At 44.2% G+C, this 27,492-nt stretch overlaps 1 protein-coding gene across 2 annotated transcripts; it reads left to right on the forward strand.

Moving 5' to 3' along the window:
• Positions 1-521: 521 nt before the first annotated feature.
• baz1b (bromodomain adjacent to zinc finger domain, 1B) lies at positions 522-23,038 on the forward strand. Of its 2 annotated transcripts, XM_041240958.1 has the most exons (20): positions 522-651; positions 2,960-3,076; positions 4,447-4,591; positions 5,962-6,151; positions 6,615-6,736; positions 7,666-7,863; positions 8,269-8,451; positions 9,719-11,297; positions 11,521-11,659; positions 12,030-12,145; positions 12,608-12,719; positions 14,094-14,192; positions 14,482-14,659; positions 15,760-15,948; positions 16,481-16,628; positions 18,335-18,482; positions 18,735-18,853; positions 19,399-19,553; positions 20,523-20,629; positions 20,781-23,038. In XM_041240958.1, the coding sequence occupies exons 1-20, from the start codon at positions 533-535 to the stop codon at positions 21,514-21,516; spliced, it is 4,899 nt and encodes a 1,632-aa protein (XP_041096892.1). In that variant the 5' UTR covers positions 522-532; the 3' UTR covers positions 21,517-23,038. The 2 variants fall into 2 exon arrangements, with proteins under 2 accessions (XP_041096892.1, XP_041096893.1); XM_041240959.1 differs by lacking the exon at positions 8,269-8,451.
• Positions 23,039-27,492: the final 4,454 nt, after the last annotated feature.

Genomic DNA, 27,492 nt, shown 5'->3' on the forward strand with positions numbered 1-27,492 from the left:
CGGTGGAGTCGGATCTCCCGCCATTTTTCAACAGGGATTGCATCGCTGTTGTTGTTTGTGATTGCTGCCGCTCTCCCCGATCCTGTGCGCCACTTGGTGTTTTCATACCGCCCGCTGGAGTCGGAATCAGCGAGTTACTCTCCGCGGGTAGAAAGCGCGCCAGACCCCCTGTCGTGCGCGCCGCTGCCCGCTTCTCCTCTCCAGCTCCTCTCCCAGCCGAGTGGAAAGCAGTAGCACAGGGGAGCCCTTTCAAATTTCCCGGCACTTTTGTCTTTTTCTTTTCCACACAAACCAGGACCATGGCGCCGGCGGCCGCCTGAGCGAGAGCGGAGCGGACTGGAGGCTGTGTTATTGTGCGTGCGGTTTGCGAGGGCCATGCACACACAGCTAGTTTTCAAGTCCGAGTTGCTTTGTGGTGTTTGCGTGTTCTGACGCCTATTTGTATTTCTTTTTTTTGTTTTTACTTGGAGGGATTTTTTTGACAAGCGCATAAGTCCAGACAGTTTTTTTTTCCGCCTGGCTCGTCTCCCCGATGGCACCGCTCTTGGGCCGGAAGCCCTACCCGCTGGTAAAGCCGCTGGCCGAGCCGGCAGGCCCAGAAGAAGAAATCTACACCGTGGAGCACACCAAGGAGGCCTTCAGGAACAAAGCGTATCCTTTCACAGCGAAAACAAAACGCGTAGAATTCGAGAAAAAAAAAAAAAACACAGAAATAAAACACCTATATATGGCAGTTTTATATGAACGTGTTCTTTGAGGCAGATTATTTTCACTTCCCTGATGGCAGTTCCCAAGCTTTTCATCGAGAGGTTGAATCCTCTGTACGCCAGATCGGTGTCGGTACCGTGTTAGATTTACATTAAAGACAATATAGCTGTCAGTGGAAGCGACGATCCGCCGAGTTCGTGTTTGGGTTCAGTCTTTGTGTTTGACAGTTGTCGTCTCCGGGGTTCCTCTTTGACGCTTTAGTGACAGACGACGAAGAAGCCGCGCCGTGGTGAAGGGTTAGCAAGATCGCGTTGTTACTGTAGTGAATTAGAAATAAATAAATAAGTACAATCAAAATAACTACACCAATTTAAAACCATTAGTAAAATATACAACTGACACTTAAATTGTTATTATTAATGTTGAATTATGCATCGGGCATGAATAAGTGTATAGTTGTAATAAACGCGTTCTATTAAGACAGATGCAATAATTAAAAATAAATAAATAAATAAAATCTAAGATGCTTTGTTTCTGACTGGGTATTTTATTTTAGCCAAATTAATCCCAGCTACCGTTTCTCTGTTTTATTGTGGGAAGTGTTACAATGTATCTCCACATGTTTTGAAGTGTAGTTTATTTTATTTTATTTTTTTTATCGGTTAATAACCCTGTCAAATAAGGAGACAGGCGGGCTCGTTAAGATGGGTGTCCTTGGGCAGTGTTTTGCGTTGTTGCTTTAGTTTATTTGGCATACTTGTGTTTGTATGGGGAACAAAATCAGGAATCCGTATTGAGCGTGCTCCAGGTGATGATGGTGAAGGTCACTTACCTGAAGTTAGTTTCCTTTATTTACCACAAAACGTACCTGCTTCAGTTTAGCAACATATATAAACTTTATTTTAAATGCGAAACAGCAGCTGTTCTGAAGGGTATAGTTAATTAGTTCCTTCCACATTGGCAGTGCTGCTGGCAGCTGGCTTTGTTCTTTTTAATCCCACCTCTCTGGTAGGAAGTGTCTCTTAGTTTTTTGAATGACACAGCACGTTATGAATTCTGGGTGATGCTATTTATTTAATAGTTTACAATCCCGTGCTTCAGAAACCAGGTCTTGTTGACGTACCACTTAGTTTTTAATGCGAGAAACAAATTCTTGAAGGAGGCCCCCATAGTATGAAATCGTGGATGGCTTTTCCTACAAAAGCTCTGATCTTTGAGTTGAATTTTTTTGTTGTTGTTTTGGTGAAATTAATGTTCTTTGAAAGTTGAGGACTGTTATGGTTCTGACATGTGCCAGGAGCGTACCTCACTCCACCCCTTAACCCTGCCATTCAGACCTGGGAGCCTCAAACTGGCATTGCCAATCGTGCCAAATCGTTGTGACTGTGACATGGGGATGGCAGCAGATGGCTGTGGGGGCCTAGTTTTAAACCAAGCTCATTTCACTTGTGATTTAGATTCGGGCCGCCAGACGTGTAAGGCATGAGAAGGTGGCTATTTGAGCCTGTGATGTGTCATATCTATACTGGCAGCAGTCATAACTCGCCCCGCCTTACCCTGTCTTCACTGCCCTGACAGAACAGAGCTGCAACAAGAGAGCAGTTGAGACCCTTTACAATTCGGTGCATTTTCACTATTGCTTTCAGTCAGATGTGACTCACCAGTTTTGTGTGGTTGAACTGCTGAATTTGCTTCTTTTTCTGTAGATGTTGGTAGAAACCTGCTTTGAGACACTGTGTATATTTAGTGAATATAGGTTAATCAGTTGGAGGGAGGAAGAACGATGAGGAAAGTAGACAGCACAGCACCCTGGTGTATACTGCATACAGGGAAACTGAATGTACAGCTTACACACAGCAATGGGAACACTTTCATATGCCAGCTTTATAGATATTGCTGAGGAGAGCAAAGGAAAGTACATATGTCTTGAAGAAATGCTTCTCTCTTATTCTTCCTAGTCTGGTAAATAACATACAAGTGTTGACCTCGGTTTATAAGGCATTACCTCTGAAAGGGTGCCTGGGAAAGTTACTACAGGTGGTCATTACTAAGTGGCTAAAACCTGAATCAGTTTGTCTTTATGTAGCATTACTTTTGCCCTTTTAATGTAGTGTCAGCTGTAGAAACACAAAGACGGGTTGTCCACAAACTGGTAAAGAACACCTGGTAAGGTAGCGTAGCGGCGCAGGTTTAGGGTTGGTTGGTGTGCATTCCCTTGCTTGTTTTCCTGAGCGTGGGTGCGTGTGCACAGAGATTACGAGGCTCGCTTGCATAGGTACAATGAGCGGATCTGGACCTGCAAGAGCACCGGCAGCAACCAGCTCACTCACAAAGAGGCCTGGGAGGAAGAGCAGGAGGTGACCGAGCTGTGAGTAACACGCTTCAAACACTCAAACCCAGATCTGCACATACACCTCGAGAGGAAACCTCTGAGTGTCCGTCGCCAATCTGAGATCCAGTAATTGAAGAGAAAGGAATTCATTTGAATGACCACGTCCCTGTAATTGGTTTAACCAAGGGGGCAGCTTCAAGTTGTTGAATGACCCTCCCCCTAACCCCAAGGTTCCTCCTGTATGACTCTCTTTATAATTGCCATGTATAAATAGTCTTGAGCTGGCATTTTTATCACCGGCAGTTCCTTACCTGATATCGTCCCTTTTGTGTGAGTGAAAAATTAGGCACAAATCAGTTTAAACAAACACATGCATATATTTTAAAAATGGTATTGAAATAGCACAGTGTTTGTATGACAAGAGGCTTCAAGAAACACATGGCATGAGAACACATGAAAAAACAATTTTTGCACCTCTGAGCCACCATACAGGACCGTGATTTTAACTGTAATCAAGCGCTGCCTCTTGTGCCACTTCACTTGCTAGCTACCGTTGTCACTGGGGCGGAAAACGAGTACCTAGAAGTTATTCTGAGCAGACAGTACTGTAGTGACTACTGCAGAATGTAGGGATTAGTTGCTGTATTTTTTTTCTGCAAAGTTCTCAGGGAGATATTACCAAGTTAAATTAGAAATAAATCAAAATTTAGGCTTTTATTTACATTGTCATTAATGAGAACATTACATTTGTTTTGAAATGTTATAGTTCAGCTTGTGTTTAAAAGAAAAACTACTAAAGCCTTTAGATTTTTTTTTTAATTTACTATGTTCCTAGTTTGCTTCTATTACATTGTGCCAGTTTGTACCCTTTTTTCTGAAAGCACTCTGATTAAAACTGTTTAGAAAGGTGGTTTTTTTTTTTTTGTCTTTTTCATGCATTTCTAGCTTTATCACTGCTGTCAATGTATCAAACACTTGTGGTTATAAAAATTCAAAATTACTAAAACAGATTTCAAAGGGCCCTAATTAATCTGCTGTGTTTGAGTCTAACCACGCAGGAGAAGAACTTGATTATTTAAACAACGCTTTTGAGTTGTTCACTCCACTTTCAGTAATAGGAAAGTATAATCGTGTGCAGGTGGTGGCTGTGGGGAGTTCTTTGGCAAATCAGCTTCTTTTCTGTTTGTCAAGTAAGGAAAGAACATGCACGTCCTCATCCATCTGATTGTGCTTGATACCGTGGCCAGTCTCTTTCAGATCATTTTTATTTATCTTCCTTTTTTTCTTCCATATATGAAAATGTGTACTTTGTATTTAGTAGCAAGCTCGGTTGAAAGTACAAGCAACCCTTTGTAATGGTTTCCTGGAGTGGCACTAATGAGAGCGTGGCTGTTGTGTGCTGGCAGGCTGAAGGAGGAATACCCTCTCTGGTTTGAGAAGCCGGTCCTGGAGATTGTCCATCACAACACCATCTCCCTGGACAAGCTGGTTGACCAAGCCTGGGTCGAGATCCTCACCAAGTACGCCGTGGATGAGGAGTGTGACTTTGAGGTAAACCGTGGACCAGGGGAGAGGGATTAGAGTGATCGAACTATTGAGCAAGCTTACACTACAATCTGAAACTGTACTTGATATTAGTAAAGTGAAGTCATGTATTTTGTAGCTGATTCTTTGCAGTTTGTTTGATTAAATGAATGAAGCCATCCATTCACGTGTGTACTGTACCTGTGGAAGTGCTGCTGCTGCAGTAAGTTTTGATACTGGAAGCCCTGCTTGCAGTAGATAAGAGTAGTTTCAGGCACGGAGTGCATTAACCCTTCATGCTTCAGAGTCTTAGCTGTGCCCAGTGGTGATTCTGTTATATTGCTGCTCATCCTTGTGGTGCATCCTAGCTTTATTGCTCTGCAGTAAACCTGTCTCTTCCAGAACAGCAGTGGGCAGAGCTCCTTATGTAAGGGATTAACAACGATAATCGTGCCTAACGGCAATCAAACTGAATGATTTCTTTACAGATTCAACACAGAGTTGTTTATGACACTTAAAACATCTCTTCCTAATTTTATACTTGGTCCATTTTAATGAGATTCAGTTTGTAAATTGTGTAATTGCATTAGTTTTTTGCTCTTTTGTTACGCTTCAAACAGTTAGTGTTTGCCCTCATTGTGGGAATGTTCCTTGGAGTTTGAAATCCCACTTGCAGACAGAAGTGTCTGTTGTAAGAGAAGAAAGCAGTGAGGACTATGTTTTAGATGTAGAACATGAAAGTGGCGTTAGAAAAAGAAAAAAGCAAAAAAACAATGTGAAACAGCAACAGAAAGTCAAGTTATTGATCGTGTTACCAAACCTGAACAGAGGAAGACCTAAATACCCTTGCCAGCAATTGGTTTTTGAGAATTACTCTGGCAAAATGTAAGTGTGCTGTAAGCTTGTTTGAACAATGATTAAACAAAAGAAATGCAAAAGCTGGGTTTATATCTGATGTCTGTAATTGATGGATCTTTAGCAAGTGAATTGCTGCTTTTTTTCCCTAAATCTGTCTAGAGGAAATGTGAAATACAAATCAGAAGGGGGGAGAGTGTTTATGTGGAAGTGAATTTGTAATTGAGAACTTTTTTTTTTTTACATTATTTTAATGTATAATTTTTTAACAGTATGAAATGCTAAACTTAAATCGCAAGCCCTTTTCTAAGTGTTGCATTTGAAATGTGTAATACTGTAATTAACTGATTGTTGCGTAATAAAATGGTATTTGCTTTTCTGTTGAATTGCTCTGACTGGTTCGTTGACAAATCAACTTTTTTTTTTTGTGGATTTGTAGCATAGATTCATTAATCTGCACTATATCTGCCACTCTTCAAAGCCCCTTTCTTTGAAATAACCCTCTACTGGCAGGTCGCTCACTCTCCTTGTGTTTTGTGCAGGTTGGGAAGGACAAGAGCCTGCGTGTGAAAGTGGTGCGGGTCCATGCCCTGGAGAAGCTGGAGGATGAAGCTTCGGACAAGAAGCTGGAAGGTGCCTGCGACTCCCCCTCCAGCGACAAAGAGAACTCCAGCCAGGAGAACGAGAAGCAGGAGCCCATTGTGAAGGAGGAGAGCAGGAGGGACAGTCTCAGTGAGTACCACCAGTGGACCTCCCAAAGCTGCTGGGATGAAGTGCACAACATGAAATTCAACTGGAGAGAGCAGGTTTTTACATGTTTCTCCAAGGTAGTTACTGCTAGAGATTAAGATCAATCCAGTGATCGCCATTGGATTTTATTTTGCAAGCCTCAGCTTGCAATTCAATGTTTGTGTTCTAGGTGCATTCATAATTACCTGTCTGGTATTTGATTAAGACATTGGTTGCATCTCTAACCACTATGTGTGTTACCCAGACAAAGGGCATCTGGCATCTACTGATGGTTGAAAGCTGCTAGAATTGCTGTGGCCGTTGGGGAGATTGAAATGTGGACTGTTGAACTTCAAAATAGCTCTGCTGTCTGTTCGGCTAGAGAGTAAATATTTGTTTGTTCCATGTTGACTGTTCGTATTGCCTCGCAAGCATTTAGCAAATGTTTGCAATGTAATCCATTCAGGTGACCGAGCCCGCAGATCACCCAGGAAGCTCCCCGCCAGCCTGAAGGAAGAGAAGAAGAAATGGGCGCCACCCAAGTTCCTGCCCCACAAGTATGACGTCAGGCTGATCAATGAGGATAAGGTGAAGGGGCGATTCCCAAAGGGAGGTGGTTGTTAAGCTGGGTCTATTGACTACGTTCCCACTAGCCGCTCGCCACAAGTGCAGTGTTTTCCCTTGTGGCTCAACTGTTTCACCAAGTAACATGCGCTAATGTCCTACAGTGGAAAGAAAACCATGTCACAGTCAAAATAATGTAAAGAATTATGCAGTACGTGAATATCTGTGCAAGCATATTCTCAATTTAGGAAATCTGTAATGATGTTTTTCATGTGAGACTAAGTTTGGTATTTATTAAATGGCAATCGGAGTTATAGTGCACTTTCAATGTACTGTTTGTGTATTGTGAAGGGTAGGGTTTGGCATTTAAATATCTATGTGTTTTCAAATAAAATGCACATCTTTTTGCCTTATGAAACAGTATGTTTAACTTGTTTATAGTATTGTTAAGTGGCTTAAGTTTTTCCAGTGTGGCTAAAACTTATTAAGTTACTTTAGCCACAGTGGCTAACTAAATGAAAGACTTGGAGGGAACGTAAATTGGCCCAGCAAGCCAGAGGCCAGAACCCTGTACTCTCTGCAGTCGCAACTGAATACGTACATATGTTTTAAAGTTGGCTTGTTTTCCAGCAGCTTACATCGGAAGTATGCTAATGACATGAATTAAGTTGGTTGTAAGAGACTCAATAGAATGACCTTCATACTTATATTGCATATTTCAACAAATATTACATTCCAGTCACAATTATATTTTTGCACTCTTCTGTAAAATCTTTAATTTACATAATTATTACAGTTTAAGATGCAAACCCAGGACAAAATGATTTTATCAGTGAATGTGTTTAGGGTGAGGGGAGGAAGAAGCATGTATAGAAGCTAGAGTCCAGTGACATGTTGGAGTATCTGACCCAAGCTCCCTGCTGACAGCCTTGTCCGTGTTCGCTGTGCTTCAGATCATCAGCAGCGTTCCTGCAGAGAGCCTGTTCCGCACTGAACGGCCCCCCAACAAGGAGATCCTGCGCTACTTCATCAGACACAACGCCCTGCGACTCGGCGCCGGGGAGAACGCCCCCTGGGTGGTGGAGGACGAGCTGGTCAAGAAATATTCCCTGCCCAGCAAGTTCAGCGACTTCCTGCTTGACCCACACAAGGTACCCTCCCCCTCACAGCACTGACCGTGTAGCAGCAGATCCCAAACGGCTTAAGGCATTTTCTTCTCATAGAGATGACAACATTTCACCGATGGCTTCCCGGCGCTAATGTTAAAACTAGTGAGAGCGCTCAAAAGCATTCAACTACTCCTACATAAGGCTGTTTTTTGCCCTTGCTTCAAAACCGGGCCCATGGTTTCCAAAAAGACTACAGATTCTTTCAGTATAGTACCTGCAACGTTTCACTGTCAAATGAAGTGTTAATCAAGGTATGTGAAACCAGCCGCAAGTGGTACATAAGGATCTTGAAGGGAAAGAATAAGTACGCATTACTAATACAAGAGATACAAAAAAAAAATCCACTGTTAATCCAAGGCTAATCCTGGTGTAATATTTTCCTGGCAGTATATGAGCCATAACCCCTCTGCCAAGCGCAAGAGCTTGGGTTCTCTGGACGGGAAGCCCTCAAAGAAGCTGAAGCAAGAGGAGGGAGGTGAAGACCAGGAGGGGCAGAAACACAAAGAGAAGAAGAGGAAGAAATCCCCTCTCAGCCCCCCCCTTAGCCCCACATTATGGAATCACATGCAGGTAATTAAGGAAGACCTCCTCCCACACACTAACAACTTGGGCCCTATTTTGAAGCAGGTGCGATGGCATGACCGAGGATAAAACAGTTTTATATAGAACTAGCCTGAAACTACAAATGTGTTATCTGTTCTGCTGGTGTGAATCGAATGGGAATATACACCAGATCAACAATTTCACATTTCTTCATTTGGGAAAGCGTGCATGTTCATATTGAGAGCATTTCATCATGAATCCACAAGGTGTCACTGTTCATTCAGTAATCAAAGGTATAGCTGAATTACGTGTTTGAATGCTTGTACTGTATATGCAATAGTGTGAAATATTTCCTTTTTTGGTGCCAAACCAATATGCGTTATGTATTATGAATATGTTTGTTTTTGTGTGTAAATTGTCCATAACTGTTCAGCAGTTAAAACATGTTATAAAGTAATTCACTTTTTACTGAGTTTGTTGCATAACATATTAACATGTTATTCAGCACTTGTCAGACGTGTCGGGTCCAGTTTATTTTCACAGGCGCTGTTTATTTTACATGCTCTGTTTTAAATTTTTTTTTTTTTCAGAGTAAAACAGGATTAAAAGGCATTGAATCTCAAAATATCAGTACTGTATCTCCAGCCAAGCCCCACCCCTTGTTCTCTGTATTTTTCACATACCTCTTCATAGTTGTGCATACTGATAAATCCTCTCCTGATCACTCGTTTTATCACCAAACTCCTCAATAATGCTATCCAAGTCATTATTTTATTACTATAACATCAAATAAAAGCTCTGTAAATGTCAGTGGTATTCTTTGAGCGCTGGATGCAGAAGCAGCTATTGGGTCTATGTGCATGGGTCTATGAAATACGCCCCTTTTTTCAGTTTCATTTGGCTCCTGTCTGTCTCACTTGGCCATTGAAAGGTTTTCTCGACTTTTTCTGGAGAAAAAACGACTAGAGACCTGTGCTTTAAGTCTTTTTAATGATGTCGGACAGGGTCGACATCGGACTGGAAAGGGAAAATTGTAATATCAGACCTGTCAGACCCAGGATTAAACTCAAATTTGAACTAGTCATCCATAACTTTAACACTAAATAATGTCAAATGTAAATAATTAGAAATGTAGTCAATTCTGTTTTTCGGAATGTCTTCAGAGTTAGGGGACATTGAGACTTCTAGTCGGAATGTTTGTCGTTGAATTTAAACCAAGTAGGCAAACTTTTTCACTAACTCTTAAGTATGAATTCTCAGTGGTGAAATTAAACTTATTGCCTCTTATTCTTAGGTGAAGAAGGCAATGAATGGCTCCCCCCTGAAAGTGAAGAACTCTGGCTCCCTCACTGGCAACGGAGGGGAGGGAGAGATGGAGGGCGATGTGTTCATGAAAACTCCCTCCAGGAAGAGAGAGAAGAAGCTTAACGAAACCAAGCAGGGCAAAAGCAGGAAAAGCGGGGCCAAGGTCCTAAATGGGCAGAAAACACCCAAGAGAGGAATCAAGCCAGCTAAGAAGCCCAAGATGAAGCAGATGACCCTACTGGACATGGCCAAGGGCACTCCATCCCGCAGCCCCCAGAAGAGGCTCAAGAGTGGCGGAGGGAGCACCCCCAAACTGGGCAAGCCCTTGCCTCCCATGGCGCTCCACTTGCTGCGTTACTACAAGGAAAACAAAGGAAAGGAAGACAAGAAGAGTGCCCTGTCCTGCCTCATCAGCAAGGCTGCCAAGGTGCTGTCTCCTGAGGACCGGGGCCGGCTCCCGGAGGAGCTGCGAGACCTCGTCCAGAAGCGCTGGGAGCTCCTGGAGCACAAGAGGCTCTGGGCAGCCATGAGCGTGGAGGAGAAGCAGGACGTGATGCGCAAGAAGCGCGAGGAGGTCAAGGAGAAACTGCGTGAGAAGGCCAAGGAGAGGCGGGAGAAGGAGATGCTGCAGCGCTTGGAGAAGCTGCGGCGCTACGAAGACCAGGAGCTGACCGGTCGCAGCCTGCCCAATTTCAAGCTGGTGGACATGCCTGAGGGCCTGCCCAACGCGCTCTTCGGTGACGTGGCCATGGTGACAGAGTTCCTGAACTGCTATGCTGGCTTGCTGATGCCGGAAGATCAGTTCCCCATCACTGCCGTGGCGCTGATGGAGGCCCTGGCCGCTGAAAAGGGTGGCTTCCTCTACCTCAACAGGGTCCTGGTGATCCTGCTCCAGACGCTTCTCCAGGACGAGCTGGCGGAGGGGTATAGTGAGCTGGACATGGTCCTCTCGGAGATCCCTCTCACCCTGCACTCCGTCTCGGAGCTAGTCCGCCTCTGCCTGCGCCCCTGGGACGCCCAGGACGAGAGCGCGCAGGGTTCCTCTGCGGGGGACCTGGGGCTGGGTGGTTTCGATGACGTGGTGAGCAACGAGTTCCTGGAAAAGCTAGAGACGGCGGAGGTTTTCGAGCTGACCCCACAAGAGAAGGTCAGTCTCCTGGTGGCTCTGTGCCACCGCATCCTCATGACCTACTCTGTGGAGGACCACGTTGAGACCATGCAGCAGCGCTCTGCCGAGCTCTGGAAGGAGCGGCTGGCCACGCTCAAGGAGGTCAACGACCGCAAGAGGGCAGAGAAGCAACGCCGCAAAGAGCTGTTGGAGGCCAAGGCAGGAGGAGAAGGGGTGAAGGTAGAAGGAGATGGAAATCTGACGACTGTCTCCTCCTCGGGAAAAGCAGACAAAAAGAAACAACCGGCTGGCGGAGAGAAAAAGGATCTGAACAAAGGGAAGGTGGACGGGGCTCCTGTAGATCAGGAACCCGAGGATATGATCAGCACAGTGAAGAGCAGAAGGCTGCTTTCCATCCAGGCTAAGAAAGAGAAAGAGGAAAACGACCGGCTGACCAAGGGTAAGAGAGGAGATGGTGAGGAGTAGTAAAAATGCCTATCTTGCAGCACAAGCTGGTTTCTACCCATGGCAGTGCACACATTTAAATGCTTAATATGCTGTAGCTAAATTGATTTGCAGGAAGGCTGGTGTTGCAACATGTATTTATGTAATTTATTCCTGAGGCTTTGTGACCTGCAAACCCCTTGAGTGACCGTTGGATTTTGCTTGTTTTCTCTCTGCAGAGCGGATGGAGAAGGAGGCAGAGGAGGAGCGGATTCGCAGACAGAAAGCAGCGGCAGAGAAAGCCTTCCAGGAGGGCATCACAAAGGCCAAGCTGGTGCTGCGGCGCCTCCCACTGGGGACTGACCGCAACCACAACAGGTGAAGGGGGGCTAGGAAACTGACTCCAGCCCCAGCAGATTGGGACAGCAGTCGGCAGAAATCCTGTCCTTTTTGACTAGTTTTAGTATTGACCGAGTGAGAGCACAGGTCAGTTAAGCACAGCTTTTCTTGACCTAAGGAATAAAGTGAAAGTTTGTTTGTGGTGTTTTTACAAAGTTTGACAGTCCCATCTGTCTTTAGATCCAGCTTAAAATGTATATTTTTAGTAGTATTTTTTTTTGGAGGGGGGGGGGTAATCTTAACACTTTTCTAGTTGCTGTGTGTGTTTTGTGTTTTGAAGCATGTACCAAAATGTACCTTAGTGATTGCAGACGGCTCTGTATTTACAGGGGTTTGCTTTGCATTGCAGGTACTGGCTGTTCTCAGATGTAGTCCCAGGGCTGTACATTGAGAAGGGCTGGGTGCACGACAGCATTGACTACAGCTTCACTCTGCCCCCCAAAAAAAAGGAGCAGGATCCAGAATGTGAGAATTTCCATCAGTCTAGCGACACCTAATTCCACCCAGCTGTGCAAGGAGGAGCCTATTGAAAATACTGATGTTGCATTTGTTGCGCTATATTACAGAGTTAATAAAAAAAAAAAAAAAAAAAAAAAAAAAGTTTGATCATTTGAGCAATGTATAAAGGTAATATGTTCAGGAAGCTGTAAAATATGGACTGGCTCAAATTCTACATCAGTAGCAATTATTGATCGAGTCCCAGGAATAAATGACAGGGGTTTTAAGGTCAGGATTGACGGGCGTATGATCTGCGCAGGACTGTAGAGCAGAAACTCTTTCAGCATCTGACAGCACTGTGCGCCTCGTGCAAGATCTGAGGAGTACGATTTTGACAAGTAAATGAAACGAAACAAACCACGTGTTAGACCTCGCTTGCTTCTTGTGCCAGTGATACCACTGGTTGAATGCGTGTTTTTGTTTTGGTAGATAAACCAGATGGAGGTGGAGGAGGGGACAACTGCCTGAACGTGAGCGGCCAGCATAATGGAGCCGAACTCTGTATAGAAACCACCGTTCCCAAGCAAGGACAGAACCTCTGGTATCCTACAGTGTTTTTCTTTTGTTTTTTTAAAGCTAATTATGACACAGACAAACTGAACATTCTTGGTCTTGCCAGTTCAATAATGCATCCAATACCAGCCCCCTGTGGGAAGCAGCCGAGCTCTGTGTGTTCCAAGCTGTCCTGGGGACCGCTCATTCAGTTGTGATGAGTCTTGGTTTGAACATTCTTTAACACTTTCTTAAAAAATAAGTTGTATTTTCTTTCTCTTCTGGTAATATAGCTGTTCAGGAAGATCCCCACAATCCTTTCTGAAGTCTTTTGTGTGTCTGCTTCTCTCTCTCTCTCTGAGTTTTTCATCCTTTGTGTGACCCTTGGTCTGGGTTGGCTCCTGTGTGCTGTGGGAACATGGCGAGGATGCATCCCTTTCCAGCAGCGCCTGTGCCAGGGACACACTCCAGCGATTTTTCACAGTGCTGTTACTGGCACTTCAGTGCTGTTCTGTTTCTAGACATGCTGATGTTGTTTCAGTCTGATATTTAAAGAGCTCTCCCATTTTAGTGGTTTACTTAAAGCCTGCTGAAACATTCAACACACGATAGGAGAAGTGGGAAATCACTAGTGCCCTAAATTCAATTTGGACTTAGACTGAATCTTCAAAACGTTCCTATAAGCAGCATGCTGGTCACAGAGAAGGCAAAAGTTTTACAGTTTTACTAGAAACATTTTAGTTAATGCAAAGCACAATTTTTCTTTTTTTAAATACTTCTAGCCAAACGAGGCAAGCTGCACAAACGTATCTTGTTTAAAACAAGCACGACGTTTCCCCAGGTTTTCGTGGACGTTTAAATCTGTGTTTTTGCAACAGTTAAGATTTCAAAGCTAACTTAAATGCAGCCTTTTTTCCCCATTTTTATAGTACTCTTTTAAAGACGTTGGAACCATAGAGTATTGCATTACTGTTCTGTATCCTTGTACTTGCCAGATTGAGGGTATAGGTAGCAGGTGTCCACGTTTTAATAAAACCATTAAACTCAGTTTTCAGAGTTACGAACATTTCAGACTTACGAACAACCTCCATTCCCAAGGGGTTCATAACTCTGAGGTTCTACTTATGTTTTGACAAGACCATGAAATAGATTTAAAAACTTGAATACAAAGTCAGATTTTTCTCTGGTTCATCTAACACGATGGCTCTAAAACGTTCTGCTTCGGACAACCTTTAATGATATCCAATACCACGCAAAAAAATATTGAACAACATATAGATGCTCATAGTATAAACAGGAAATGTGTGAATAATACAGCAAACATACATAGTGGTCTTAATCTGTCGGTTTCATTGTTTTACAGTAGGTGTGTAATTTGTTTGTTATGCAGCCATGTTGTAATGCACCCTTTTCTGTCTGTCAGGTTCCTGTGTGACACCCCAAAAGAGCTGGAGGAGCTACTGGAGAGCCTGCACTCCCAGGGGGCCCGGGAGAGTGAGCTCAAGCATCAACTGCAGGACAAGTAAGCTCCTGCCTGGCTCAGCAGTACAGGACATTCACTTGGTGCTAAAGAAATTCGCTAAGCAGTTTCGACAGGCTTTCTCCTGCCAAGCTAGCCCAGATTTCCTCCTAGTCTCAGTAACGGAGAAGCAGTGCTCCACTTGCTGTTTTATAACATTGCAGGTGTGGCTCTGTGTCTCTGTCCAGGCCAGTGATCAAGGGTGGGAGGGGTCAGAGAGTCCAACTCAACCTTAAATGAATAAATAAAATTAAGTGCTTTTCATTGACGTTGCTTGTGTGTACCACATCAGGTACCAGGATGTCTTGCGCTCAATCTACCTGGCCCGCAAGCCCAACCCGGGGCTGAAGACCTGCGACGGCCACCAGGAGCTGCTCAAGTTCCTGCGCAGTGACATCATAGAGGTGGCGTCGCGGCTGCAGAAAGGCGGCCTGGGATACATGGACGACATCACAGAGTTCGAGGAGAGGGTGAGACAAAGGCTATGCCCACACTACATAACAGAGCTTGAGAACCGTACTCAAACATTTTAATCCATTCGGCTGAAAGCACCCGCACTGAAGTACCGTTTTCACGGTTTTATACGTGGAAGCACTAATAAAAGTTAATTACAATACTTAGCAGCCTAATGGACAGTGGGACTTATCCCACCATGTATTTTATGTTCACAACCATGCATTATGGAGCCCAAGCCCACAGATGACACAGCGCTTCATCACATGAATGTTTTAGCATAAATGCGTGCATTTCTTTCTGAGGTCTAAAGTTCTCCTTGAACGGTTTCATCGCTGCAGATATCAATAATTGCCTTGATTTTGGGACCGCGTTGCTGCATGATCCACCGTTTCACAGCATAAGCCTCACTCTGCACAGTGAAGCTCCTTCAGACGCCTGTTCTGAATTTGTAAACTGTCAGAGCATCTTGGTATATTGGAGAATACAGAAAAGATGTTTGGTGTTACACTGTCCACAGTTCTGACAAACGGCAATAATTAATGCAATCTAATTTAGAACCAAACTCGAGACTATCCCCTTGAGGTGGTCTGGAGTCTTGTTCTTGAGTCTGGTATTAAACTCTCTGTAGTACAGATGCTAAATGTATTTGGCACTTTTTAAACCAATTTTTAGAAGCAACTAATATGGTTTAAAGGCATACTGTAGACAGGGCCAAAGCCAATAGATGGACAGATAGTGGGTTGGTGGGGGTAGGAGGATGAAGGGTTGGGCAGGCTTGAGTTGAAGTATGAAATAAGTTCGAAACCATGCTGGAAAGGCACGTCTTGATTTCTCCATTATGTTTTCTAATTTATTGCTGCATGTGCTTTTTCCCTTATAGTAGGAACTTGTTGCTATGCCTGCAGTCATTTTGGGGGAGTCATCAGAACTTGAATGTTTCTGTGGTTTGAATTATTGTAGGGTTGTGTAGAGCGAAAGATATTTCGGTTTTCTTTAAAATAAATAAATAAATACATTTGAATACAATTTTAATTGATGTAAGACACATCTGTAGCAAGTGAAGAAAATGAAGCACTTGTTTTTCACCGGTGGTGTGGGTGTCTGTCCCCGGCAGGTGCGCTCTCTGGAGAAGCTGAAGGATTTCGGGGAGTGTGTGATCCCCCTGCAGGAGTGTGTCATCAAGAAGTTCCTCCAGGGCTTCATGGCGCCCAAGCAGCAGAAGAGGAGGAAGCAGGGCGGGGAGGAGAGCAGCAGCAAGGCAGAGGAGATAGACGAGGACAAGAAGATGGCAGAGGAGGCAAGGGTATGGAAACGTCAATTACCACCAAGTTGCTAGGGAGTGCAGTTGTAAAAGCGCTTCAACACTTGACGCCATTGTACGACGTATGTGTGTCATATACAGAGGGCAACAGCTTGGAAGCAGCATAGATAGATATTGTGAAGTCAGTTGATCGTTTTGCAGTTATGCTGCAGAAAAACATAGTTCCCATCTGTCCAATATTTGTGATCTACCCATTGCTGTGTAATGTGTAATGACCTCACACCATTTTAACTGTTTCAATGCATTCCAGCCTGGGACCCTGTCCCAACCATGTCCTTAATTGAAGTAGTCAGGACCTTATTTGAAACAGATCTTTTCATTGTTTAGTTGAACCAAGGTGTTCAATGTAGTAATTAAGGACCTGGTTGGAACAAGGTTCTGGTTTGGTATGGACTGAGAGACACAAGCGACTACCACGCCCCTGGTGCTCTAGCAGTAAGCTGTATTGCCCTGCAGGTGCCAGCCTGTGGTGCGACTGAGCGCTTTTATATGCTTTGCTCTGCTCTCTCCGCAGGTGGCCTCTGCAGTGGAGAAGTGGAAGACTATGATCCGGGAAGCCCAGACCTTCTCAAGGATGCACGCTCTCCTGGGAATGCTGGACGCCTGCATTAAGTGGGACATGTCGGCCGAGAACGCACGCTGCAAGGTGTGCAGGCGGAAAGGTGAGGCTGGTTTTGGGGTAGAGGGTTGGGTAGTAGGCTGTAATGTGTATGTTTTAGGGATGTCCAGGTGTATCATGGTATACAGTCAAGGTTTTCCAGGGAGAGTGTAGTGCAATATTAGTTTTAGCCAGTAGGGGGTGTAGGGGAGCTGTGCTGGCAGGTGCAGCAGCAGGCCAGAGCTCTATTATGGGGTGCCCTTTAACTTCTCCTTGCTTTGTGTGAAACCTCAGGCTCTCGACTCTGGTTACAGCACGTGGCATCTCTCTCTGCAAGCAGGCAGCCTTCCTGACACAGATAACAGGGATTCCTTCATAGCCCCAACAGTCAACTTTAATTAAGGACCCTAACTTTGATTTCAGCAGCTTGGCGACTGTGTAATACAGCAAGGAGTTTGAAGTGAGAATTGACATCTTATTTATGGATTTTGTTTGTCTGTTTTAAAATATTCCCCCTAGGAAGTAACTTACACTCCGTGCTCCTCCCTGGAGTGAAATTCAGCAGTGCAGCGCAGGAGTTACAGTGAGACAGCGACCATTGCTGTGGTGCTGCTCAAACCTGCTACCTTAACCCTTCTGCAGATTAGGGCTAAGCCTCAATAATAATTGATTAATTAGGCACACGAAATATAATCATTCAAATTTAATACTGGTGATTGCACCGTACATTTTTGCTCCATCATCTTAACGCAAAGGTATTTTTATGAAGTTTTCTTAGTTGAGTAAGGAATCGAGGTCATATCTTTAAATAACTAACTAGGTTACCAGAGATATGTTCATTTTTTTGTTTGTTTTGAGTTTTAGATGTGGTTTAATGAAACATTTTAAGGCTGTATTCATTCAAGTGTGTTTTACTTGGGGTTATACACATGCACATTTGAGTTCCTTGGTGGGGGGGAAAAAATAGCTTTCAAAAATTCATAATATGTCATGAAGTGCTGTATATAGCTATACGTGGCTACATAAAGATTGTAAGATCAGCACTTTTTTTTTTTTTTTTAAATAAACTAAATGTTTTTAACCAATCAAAAAAATATGTATCCCATCTGTGTACCTGCTGAACAACATTTCTGATAAGGAAAGGCAGTTGAAATGGTAATTCAGAAATGTAGAAAAGTAGATTAGATAACTACACTTTAAGGGTGGTGATGTATGGTAGGGCCCACTTCAATGTAATAATTTTAGCACATGATCAGTCATTATGCATGGCTGTTTAGAGTGTACTGAAAGCACTGAAGAATTATTTGCAGGGACCCTGTGAGTCAAGGTGAACACCAGTTAACAGTAGCACCCAAAGACCCTGCTTTGGGATGATTAATAAGTCAGAGGTGACTTCAGCAAGGGGGCTCAGATTCACCAGGCTGGATGAGAAGCCCAGTGGAACTGAAAAGGGCAGATTGATTTTTATTAAATTTTTTTTTAGTTTTTGACTATCAGGAAGTAAGCAGGAGAGAAGTGGTGTAAAATACAAGCTTTGTAATTTGGGTCCCAATGTCTGTTTTTAATGTTTGCTTTAAGTTTTTAAAGTGTCAAGATTCTTCTCTTGGATTGTCTCATCTGATTTAGATCCAGTAGTTGCCTTATTTTGCACCTATCAAAGACAGATCAGGAGTGACAGAGTAGCTTTGTATAGAGGTGCTGAATAAATAAGCTATCCACAAAGCATCTGGTATGGGGTAACATTGTCTCCTCCCTGCCTGTCCCATCCAGGTGAAGACGACAAGCTGATCCTTTGTGATGAGTGTAACAAGGCCTTCCATCTGTTCTGTCTGAGGCCGGCGCTCTACTCCATCCCTGACGGGGAGTGGCTGTGTCCGTCCTGCCAGCCCGCTATCGCTCGCCGCTGCTCTCGGGGCAGGTAGGGACTCGGTGCCTCTCCGCTGAGTATGCACAGATCCTGACTGAAGTGCATAAGCATGGAAGTAGCCTGTTCATTTATTATCTTTGGCTTTGTTAAGCCCCTGGTAAAATCTGGAATGGCACAAACTGCTCTGCAATAGAATCCTATTGTGAACCCTGCTGCAGATCAGATTCACATGAATTGTTAGACCATGCTGCTTTTTGAGTGGAGATGAGATTGGGTTGATGGTTGGGTGTCCTGTCTGTGCAGAAACTACAAAGAGGACACGAGTGAGGAGGAGGAGGAAGAGGAGGAGGATGAGGAGGAAGATGACTCTGAGGAGGAAGATTCGGAGTCTGATGAAGATTTCAAGGTGGCAGGGCTGAGCTGTAAGTGCTGTTTGGCAGACCTGTGACCTGGGCAATCTGAAAGTGCCACCCATATTACAGGGATGATAAACAGGCTGCTGCTGGTGAAAAGGATCGTCTTTCCAGCTCTTTCTCTGCTTACCGAGGAGGTCTGGTTCGGGGTGTTTAATTGGGGTGCTAATGTAACAGCGGGGCCGCTGTGACACGGGCAGGCTAAACCCCTGTAAAGAGCCGACAAGCAGGATGAAGAATGTGGAAACAGGCTTGTCCATCCCCACTCTCTGTCTCGCAGGGGCTGTTAACGGCTGTGCAGAACTGTAACCCAATACCGCCCTTTGCAAAGACTGACCCTTTATGGAGTTTTAGCAGCATCTAGCCTCGTCCTACTGGGTGGGCTTTGATACAAACTCCTGTAAGCTTAGCCACGGGTGGGGGGGAGATTGTACATTATAGAAAGTTTCTGTACAAAGCTTGGAATCCATTCTGTAGTGACTGTCTCTCACCTGTAAGAATCCAGGTGACAGTAATTTAATGACAGTGTGTGTGTTCTGTGCGTGTGTTTGCAGTGAGGCCTCGGAAAGGTGCCAAGGGTAAACGTTCTGCATCTTCATGGGCACAAAAGCAGGGAGGAAAACAGGTGACCAAGAAAAATTCCCCACAAAACTCCAAGAGCAGCAGGCAAAAGGTGAACCCGGGCATCCCTGCTGACATCGAGGAACTGGTAAGAAACCAAAGCTTTCCACTGAAATTCCCAGGACAGTCCTGTGTTTCAAAAAAATTTCTTTGGAGACTTAAGAAGAAATGTTGAATGTCAACTAGATAAGGCATCTTGGAAGAAAAACGCAGACGTTTCTTGGCTCAGAACTTCTAGAAATGAATTGGGAGGTGTTATTCATCACACAAGAATTTCCTTGGTCCTTTTGCCTGGGAGTGCATTAGTGAAAGGCATTTCTGGGGCTTGCGTCTGCTGCAGTCAAACCTTGAGAGAATGTGTCCCCTGACTGAACAGGTGCTGTGAGTTTGCTTTCATCAGGAGAATGCACTGCTGCACATGTGTCCCCAGTTGGAGGGTTTGCTAATGAAGACTGCAGGCTCCCTCTTCCCCAAGTGCTGGGTGAATCAGCTGGAGAAATATCTGAGGCATCTTTGTTAGTCGGTCTCCTGGTTGCCAGATGACCCTGAGCTTGTTAAAGCGGCCGTTATTAAGTGGAGTCCGTGTGTCTCTGGCTCTAGCAGGGCCTCATTAAGCGACAGAATTTCAGCAATGTGGCTGCTGGCTCTTTGACAGAGAAGCATGTGACACTCTCAACATGACTGTCTGCAAGACTAGGGCAGAGGGGATTTGTTAAATCTGTGAGTGGTTTGTGCAGATGTGGGCTTGGTTCTGACAAAGTACTGAAGCACACAAACGGAACTGTAGGGATAGGAAACTGTACTATATGTACTGTATATAAAATCTATGTATATACATATCCACACTGTATATATAATTCTGCACAACTGAGGATATTCTGATCAAGGTTGTATCTGGTAATGAGATATGACTGATTTAGTCAAAAAAACTATGCTGTAATCCGTTCCTGTAATTTCACTTGACCTTTCATAATCCCTAAATGAGTAATGATGGGTGTTGGAATGGCTGCCTGGTGCTGATGGGCCCCTGTTTTATTTGTGTTTTTATTTCCTTCAGGTGCGGCAAAGCTCGAGACAGGGAGTGAGCAGACAAGCCCTGGAGGTGCAGAGGTGTGAGGAGATCCTTAAAAAACTGGTCAAGTTCAGATTCAGCTGGCCCTTCAGGTGAGAGGGATCAAGAGGGGGTGTTAGCAGGACTTATTTGAAAATATCTTCAAGTAAAGGTGATCAATTTTAAAGGTCTGTCCAGATATAGCAAGATATTTGATTGGTATTGACTCCCTGCTTTTACCTAATCCCCCCCACCCCCTCTCAGAGAGCCAGTGTCTGTAGAGGAAGCAGAAGACTACCTGGAGGTGATCTCTAATCCCTTGGATTTCCAGAGCATGCAGCGGAAGTGTACAAACGGGGAGTACCGCCATGCGGCAGACTTCGTGGAGGACATGAAGCTCATCTTCTCCAACGCTGAGCAATACAACCAGCCCGACAGCCATGTCCTTTCCTGCCTGACCAAGACGGAGCAGTGCTTTGTGGACTTGCTGCACAAACACCTACCGGGCCAGAGCTACACACGTCGTCGGCAACGCAAGAGGATAAGCGATACAAGCAAGCAGGAGGAGGAGGAGGAAGAAACAGAGGAGAGCGAGGAGGAGGACAGTCACAAAACTCGGAGTAGCAAGCGGAACAGCTCGTCACACAAGCAAGGGCGTAAGGACAACGAGGAGGAGGAGGAGAGTGAGCAGGAGGACAGCAGGAAGACTCGGCACAGCAAGCGGACAGGCTCGGCACGCAAGCGGTATGAGGAGGTGGAAGAGGAGGAGGAGGAGGAGGAGGAGAGTGAGCAGGAGAACAGCCGCAAAACTCGGAAAAGCAGACGAACCAACTCTGCTCGCATTCAGAAACACGACGAAGAGGAGAGCGACGCGGAACAGGAAAGCAGGAAAACACGGCACAGCAAGAGGACGAGCAAGAGAGGGAGAGAAGAGGAGGAGGAGGAGAGCGACAGGGAAAAGAAAACCCTGCAACATTCCAGAAGGCGTAGACATATGTAATTTTTTCTTTTTTTAAATCCTTTGTTGGAAACTCATACCCGACCACCTGACCTGGATTTTTTTTTTTTGATAATTCTTTATTTTCCTTGTTTTGTATTTTGTAGAGCTGCTGATTTATATTTGTATCTAATGTTTACTCGGACTGTGTTCAGGAGAGAGTCGGTTAATTCATTAAGTGCACAGGGATGGATAGTCAGAGCTCCTATACAATGTTTTTGTATTTGTAATTTTTTTCTGCCCTGAGAGTTGAACAGATTTTTCTTTTTGGGGGGGGTGGGTGCTGGCAGACATAGGAGCTTTTTAATACTTTGAGTTTTACAGCTTGTTGGGATGGGGGCACCCCTCTTTTTGCTATCAAGGGTATCATGCCTCCATTCCAATGGAAGGGTCCTGCTTGTATGTTAAATGTGGAAGATTGAGTTCAGAGAGGTGGCGTGCAGTGCTGCTTGCTGCCCTCGTACAGACTCTACAAGCAACATCAGCAGCATCTCCAAGGGCTTGCTCATCGGATCCGTCCTCATGCCCACTGAAACTGATGGTGTGATTTGACGTGGTGCTTGCAAACTGTTCAGGTGTACACTCGTTCAGATCCTCAGTGTGAGACAGGGGTATTTCCACATGTGAATCTATATCTATGCTCTCGAGTTGGGAACTGAGACAGACAGGAGGTTTTTGGGGAGGGGGTCAGGAAGTCGGATAGACTTTTTTATAGCAATTTTTTAGAGCAATTTTACATATAGTTGCCATTTCCAAGCGATGTCCTAAGTGCAAGCAACGGTTTGCGCAAAAGTGAGGCAAAGATTGCTTGACCATGTTAAGTTGGCAGGAGAAGAAAAAAGGAAAGTTGGCACTTATTTAAAAAAAGGCGGCAGCCATGTGTCTTCCATCTCGGCTTTTGCCAGCAGATGTTGCTGTTGGTCTGCAATGTTTTTTGAAGTCCTCTATTCAATACTGAGATTTTACATTAGGCTTATAGGAGGCAAGTTTGTGGTATGTGTCAACTTTTAAGGATCCTACCTTGGTTAGAGAGATAATCGGGCCCTTTACTAGTGTGCCTGTTTAGCAGCCTGAACAGTGTCTTAACCTGCCAGCAGAGTAACAATGTTTAAAACAAAACCCCTCAACTTGCACCTTTTCTGTTTGGTAGTTTGTTATGCAGATGTTTTGAACTAAGAAAAAAAAAATTCTATTTGTGAAATCCTTTTAATAAAACAGATGGACACAATGTTGTACAGAAGACATGTTTTTTTTGTAATACCACCTCTTTTGTGCTGTTTTGATCTTGGTTGGTGTTGTACAGAACTACCCCATAGAATTGTACAGAACTAGTCAGTTACACCCCCCCCTTCTCCCTTAAGCTTATGTACCAGTGAAAAAAACTCCTAGGTTTGCAAGAAATTCTCCACCCCCACTCCACCCACTCGCATCCACCTGTTATTCCTCTTCTCCCATTCTCCAGCTCGGGGCCTGTATAGTTTTGTGTTCAAGAAAGAACATATTAAAAAAACAAATAAATAAAGAATGTGTTCAAGTTTTTTCAATTTCGAAATATCATTTGAAACACGGGGGTTTACCCCAAAAAGTTAATATCGAGAATATCTCTTATAGAACACGGGTGCCCTCTGCTGGGGGCCGGAGAGGGGGGTCTATTAATGCAACCATATTACGTTCCCTCAGAGTTATATTGTAAGTCTTACCCTGGGGGTGGGGGGGTGGGCGGTGCCGCCCATCCCCCCCCCCATCCCCCCCCCCCCCCCCCCCCCCCCCCCCCCCCCCCCCCCCCCCCCCCACCCCCCCCACCCCACCCCCCCCCCCCCCCCCCCCCCCCCCCCCCCCCCCCCCCCCCCCCCCCCCCCCCCCCCCCCCCCATTCAGTTGAAAATGACCCCCCCCCCCCCCCCCCCCCCCCCCCCCCGTTTTAGTAAAGGAAGAAGTCTGGTAGATTTATTATTATTATTTTTTTTTTTTTTTTGTGAGAGGGGCTTGACTTGTATTAAAGACACATTTTTAATAAAGAATATGCATTTGAGTTGTAGGTTTCTGCTTTTCTTTTGTGATCCTATGAGATTTGTATTGCCCTGTCTGCACTGCCATCTTGGAGTCTGCCTTTAATTAAAGTATTATGATTTTATTTTTAAATAAACTCCTTACCTACTGTTGCTTCCTTGTGTAATCTTTTTTTTTTTTTTTTTTTTATCATACTTTGCTTTTTAGAGTAAATTCCTATTTGGATGCGCTATAAAGTTATTGCTTTATTGAAGAATGTATGTGTGTGTCTTTGAAAATGCAACCTACTTGAAATGCAGTGTCTCATCTGCCATCATGCTACATGTTGGCTCCCATAGCCTGTCCTGTGTGCTTTCTGCTTGCTGTTGCATTGTCTCTTCAGTTTTACACCAAAATATAATTCTTGGGAGTCTTTACTACACAAGCAAATTAGCCTTCTCTGCACTCTCATTTCATGTTTGGTTTTTTGGGGTTTTTTTTTTAATGGTGTTTTTGTACTGTTAAATTTTTCACAAGAAGTTGCATGCATGCAACAAGATTTTATAAGTGAACAAACCTTACTAGATGTGAATTTTAAGCCACATGGGCATACTACACCAACACTGCTATTCCTGTAGATGTTGAAGGTTATTGGATGGAGTGGTGGATGGTGCTGGAAAATCAACAGGCAAACTACAACGTTCAGATAGACATCGTGTCCCATTTTTACAAGCAATTTACAACTCGTTTCGTTACATTTAATGTTGCAATTGAGAAACTATCAACTGAAGAGAACATTAAATTATAGATTGAAGTACAAGACTTTGAAATTATGGTAAATTGCACCACGAATTAAGCCTGTAGTGAAACCAGAAGCCAATTGCATCTGCTATAATACAACAGGGCTTGCTGTACAGTCTTAGTTTATAGAATATCAATCCAAGCGTGACTGTAAATGCTGCCAAATTATTACTAACTGTTTTCAAGTTATTTATGTAATATACATAACCCTTGGTTTTAAAATCCTATTAAAATATTACTGATAGTGAAAATCCTTAACAGGATTATGGATAACTTGCATAATCTTGGTTTGCAACCATATGCAATTCCAACATCAAACTGGACTGTGACAGGTCTGAATATGATGCAGTATCTGTGGCCACCACAGTACAGATTAAACAGAAATGTGTTGGCATTACAAACCTCTCCATGTTGTCAAGCCTCCAAATACAGCACGATATAAGAGGCCATACATGGGACTGGAAATTGGCTGCATATGGTGAAGATTGTGTTTAGAAAAGTGTGGGCCTGAAACATGCATAAACTTAGTGGACAGGCCACTTTCACAAAGCATTTCTCAATACCTGTCTGCTGCATCCAGTATAATTCTAGTAAAGGAAACAGAAAATGTTTATCTTTTAATAATTTAGACTAATTAATCTGATTTCTTAAAAAAAAAAAAAAGACCCTGTTACCATCAGTCAGCTGGCACTGGGTCTGCTTTGTAGACTACAATTGTTCCTGAGAATCAACCATCTTACTGCAGACAGGGGGCAATCACAGAAACAGCAGAGACAGCGATCAGGACAGTGAAGTGAGTGTACTTACCTATGAGCCACCAAACACCAGCAGTCCTGTCTTATTAAAGCATTAACTACCATGTCTTACACACTTGTGTTAAAATTGGATCTAATAGATACTAGATTATCAGGAGCGGTGGCAGTTTGATACGAGAGAGAGGCACACCTGCGCTGCGGCCAGGCAGCAATGTTAATTGAGCTCCACTCCTCCCTGCACACCTGCCTGCCTGCCTGTGCGCTTGCCTGCTGCAGTGATGGGAGGTCATGGCCAGGGGCCCGCCATCCCCTGCTCCCGCCAGCAGGTGCGATCCCAGCTTTTTACCACGCCCCTGGTATTGACCGCATTACACCTGGCGTGGGTTCAAGCAGCTGACATCTGGAAAGCCCCAGATTAATAAAAAACACACTTGCTTTATCACAAGAGCGCTGGAACTAAATCACCTTGTAGCTGCTGATGTTTATTGAGTCTTTATAAGTGTGTAATTTATGCTCCAATCAAGTTCCATGTTCTGGTCACGATCCTGTAGTAGATATCATCTTAGATCTTGTATCTGAACACTAGCATTGTAACAGCTGCATGCACCTTTGCTGTGCACGTTTTAAAAAAAAAAAAAAAATGGTGCAATGTTGGCACATTAGTAAATGCATTGTGAATATGGAAGCAAAATATTATTTGTATCTGGTTCAGTTCTGTGATGAAGCTAGTCTCATGTAATAGAGAGCTCTCTTAACCCTTTGCGGTCCATTTTCCCTTTCCGGTCTGACATCGTCAAAAAGACGTCAAGCACAGGTCTCTAGTTGTTTTTTCTCTTGAAAAAGCAGAGAAAACCTTTCAATGCCCGTGTGAGACCGATAGGAGCCAAAACAAACAAAAAAAGGTACTGATCTGAGCAATACAGAGATAACACGGACACAAACAAACAAGACAGCTGCTTCCGCATCCAGCGCTCAAAGAATATCACAGACATTTGCCAGGCTTTCTGAGATGTTATAGTAATAAAATTATGACTTGGATCGCATTATTGAAGAGTATGGTGATAAAACGAATGATCAGGAGAGGATTTATCAGCATGCACAACTATGAAGAGGTATGTGATAAATACAAGGGGTGGCCCGGGGCTGAAGATGCGGTACAGAGTGTCCAGAGTGTTGATATGGAGTGCCTTTTATTACTTTTAAACAGCGTGTGTAAAATAAACAGCTCTGAATAAATGGACTGTAAATGGTTAAAGAGACACATTGATCCAAGTAGAGGGGTAGAGCCTGTTGATTTGACAGTCCACCTATTGATCAGCAGAATGCCATAGGGAGGACTGTTCCCAAGTGGAGGCGAAGCCGTGAAGAAAGCAAGGGAGTCATCATCGCCTGGGTCCAATGGTGGACCATTCCAAGTTTACAAGAGTGCACCTGGGGTTCTAAGAATCTTGCAGAGGTTGATGAAGGTAGTGTGGGTAAATGGGTAGTCCCAGGGGCCTTTATCCTCAAAGGAAAAGAATCTGCCAGCATCAAGCAAGTTCCCTGTTTAATGTGGAGGGTCAGATATTCTTCAGCATTGTGGCACAAAGGTTGTCAACTTATCTAATGAAGAACTGCATGATCAACACCGCCATACAGAAAGCTGGTACCCCTGGCTTTCTGGGATGCTTGGAGCAAGTCAGTGTGATCCGGCAACAGATTCTGCAAAAAAAGGAGAAGCAGCTCTGTGTAAAATTTTTGGATTCAGCTAATGCATACAGTTCAGTGCTACATGAACTCCTCTGGGCTGCATTTGAGTTCTTCAACATGCCCTATACTATAACAGGGTTAGTGAAAGCGTTGTGTGTGCTGGTGCGCCAGCTTCTTATCAGGATCAGAGTGTAGATAATGAATGAGAAAACACTGTACAGCTTTTCCTGCTGGAATGAGAATTCTATGGGTGATAAAGCCTGGGCTACAGATGTTTACAGCTAGAACAGAAGATGAGCTGAGTTACAGATCACTCAGAATGATTGCAAACATCTTGAGAAGATTCAGAGACATTCAAAAAGAACAGCTTTGAAACTTTCATTTGAAGCTGCTAGCCTCCTATTTCAACTCCATGCAGTAAATGGAGAGTGTTGATAACTAACATGTTAACATCCCCGACCCTGCTACCCTTTATATAGCTTACTGTATGGGGCTCACTGTCCTACACCTATCATCTTAACCCCTAGTGCCTACCCCCTTCCACCCCCACCCCCCCACCCCTTACCCCCTACCCCTACCCCCCTACCCCCTTGGAGGAATGGGGGAATGGGGGGTGGGGGACTGTACCTCGCTGCCATCAGGACGAACGAGGGATTACTGATGCGTTTGTTTTTCAAGCTGCTGTGTATTGCCCAAAATAGTTTTTTTTTTCACTCTTGTGCTCCTCTATTCACTGAGAACACGTG

The sequence above is a fragment of the Polyodon spathula genome, unplaced genomic scaffold (genome assembly GCF_017654505.1).
Source record: "Polyodon spathula isolate WHYD16114869_AA unplaced genomic scaffold, ASM1765450v1 scaffolds_731, whole genome shotgun sequence".
In the NCBI taxonomy this organism is placed as follows: Eukaryota; Metazoa; Chordata; class Actinopteri; order Acipenseriformes; family Polyodontidae; genus Polyodon; species Polyodon spathula.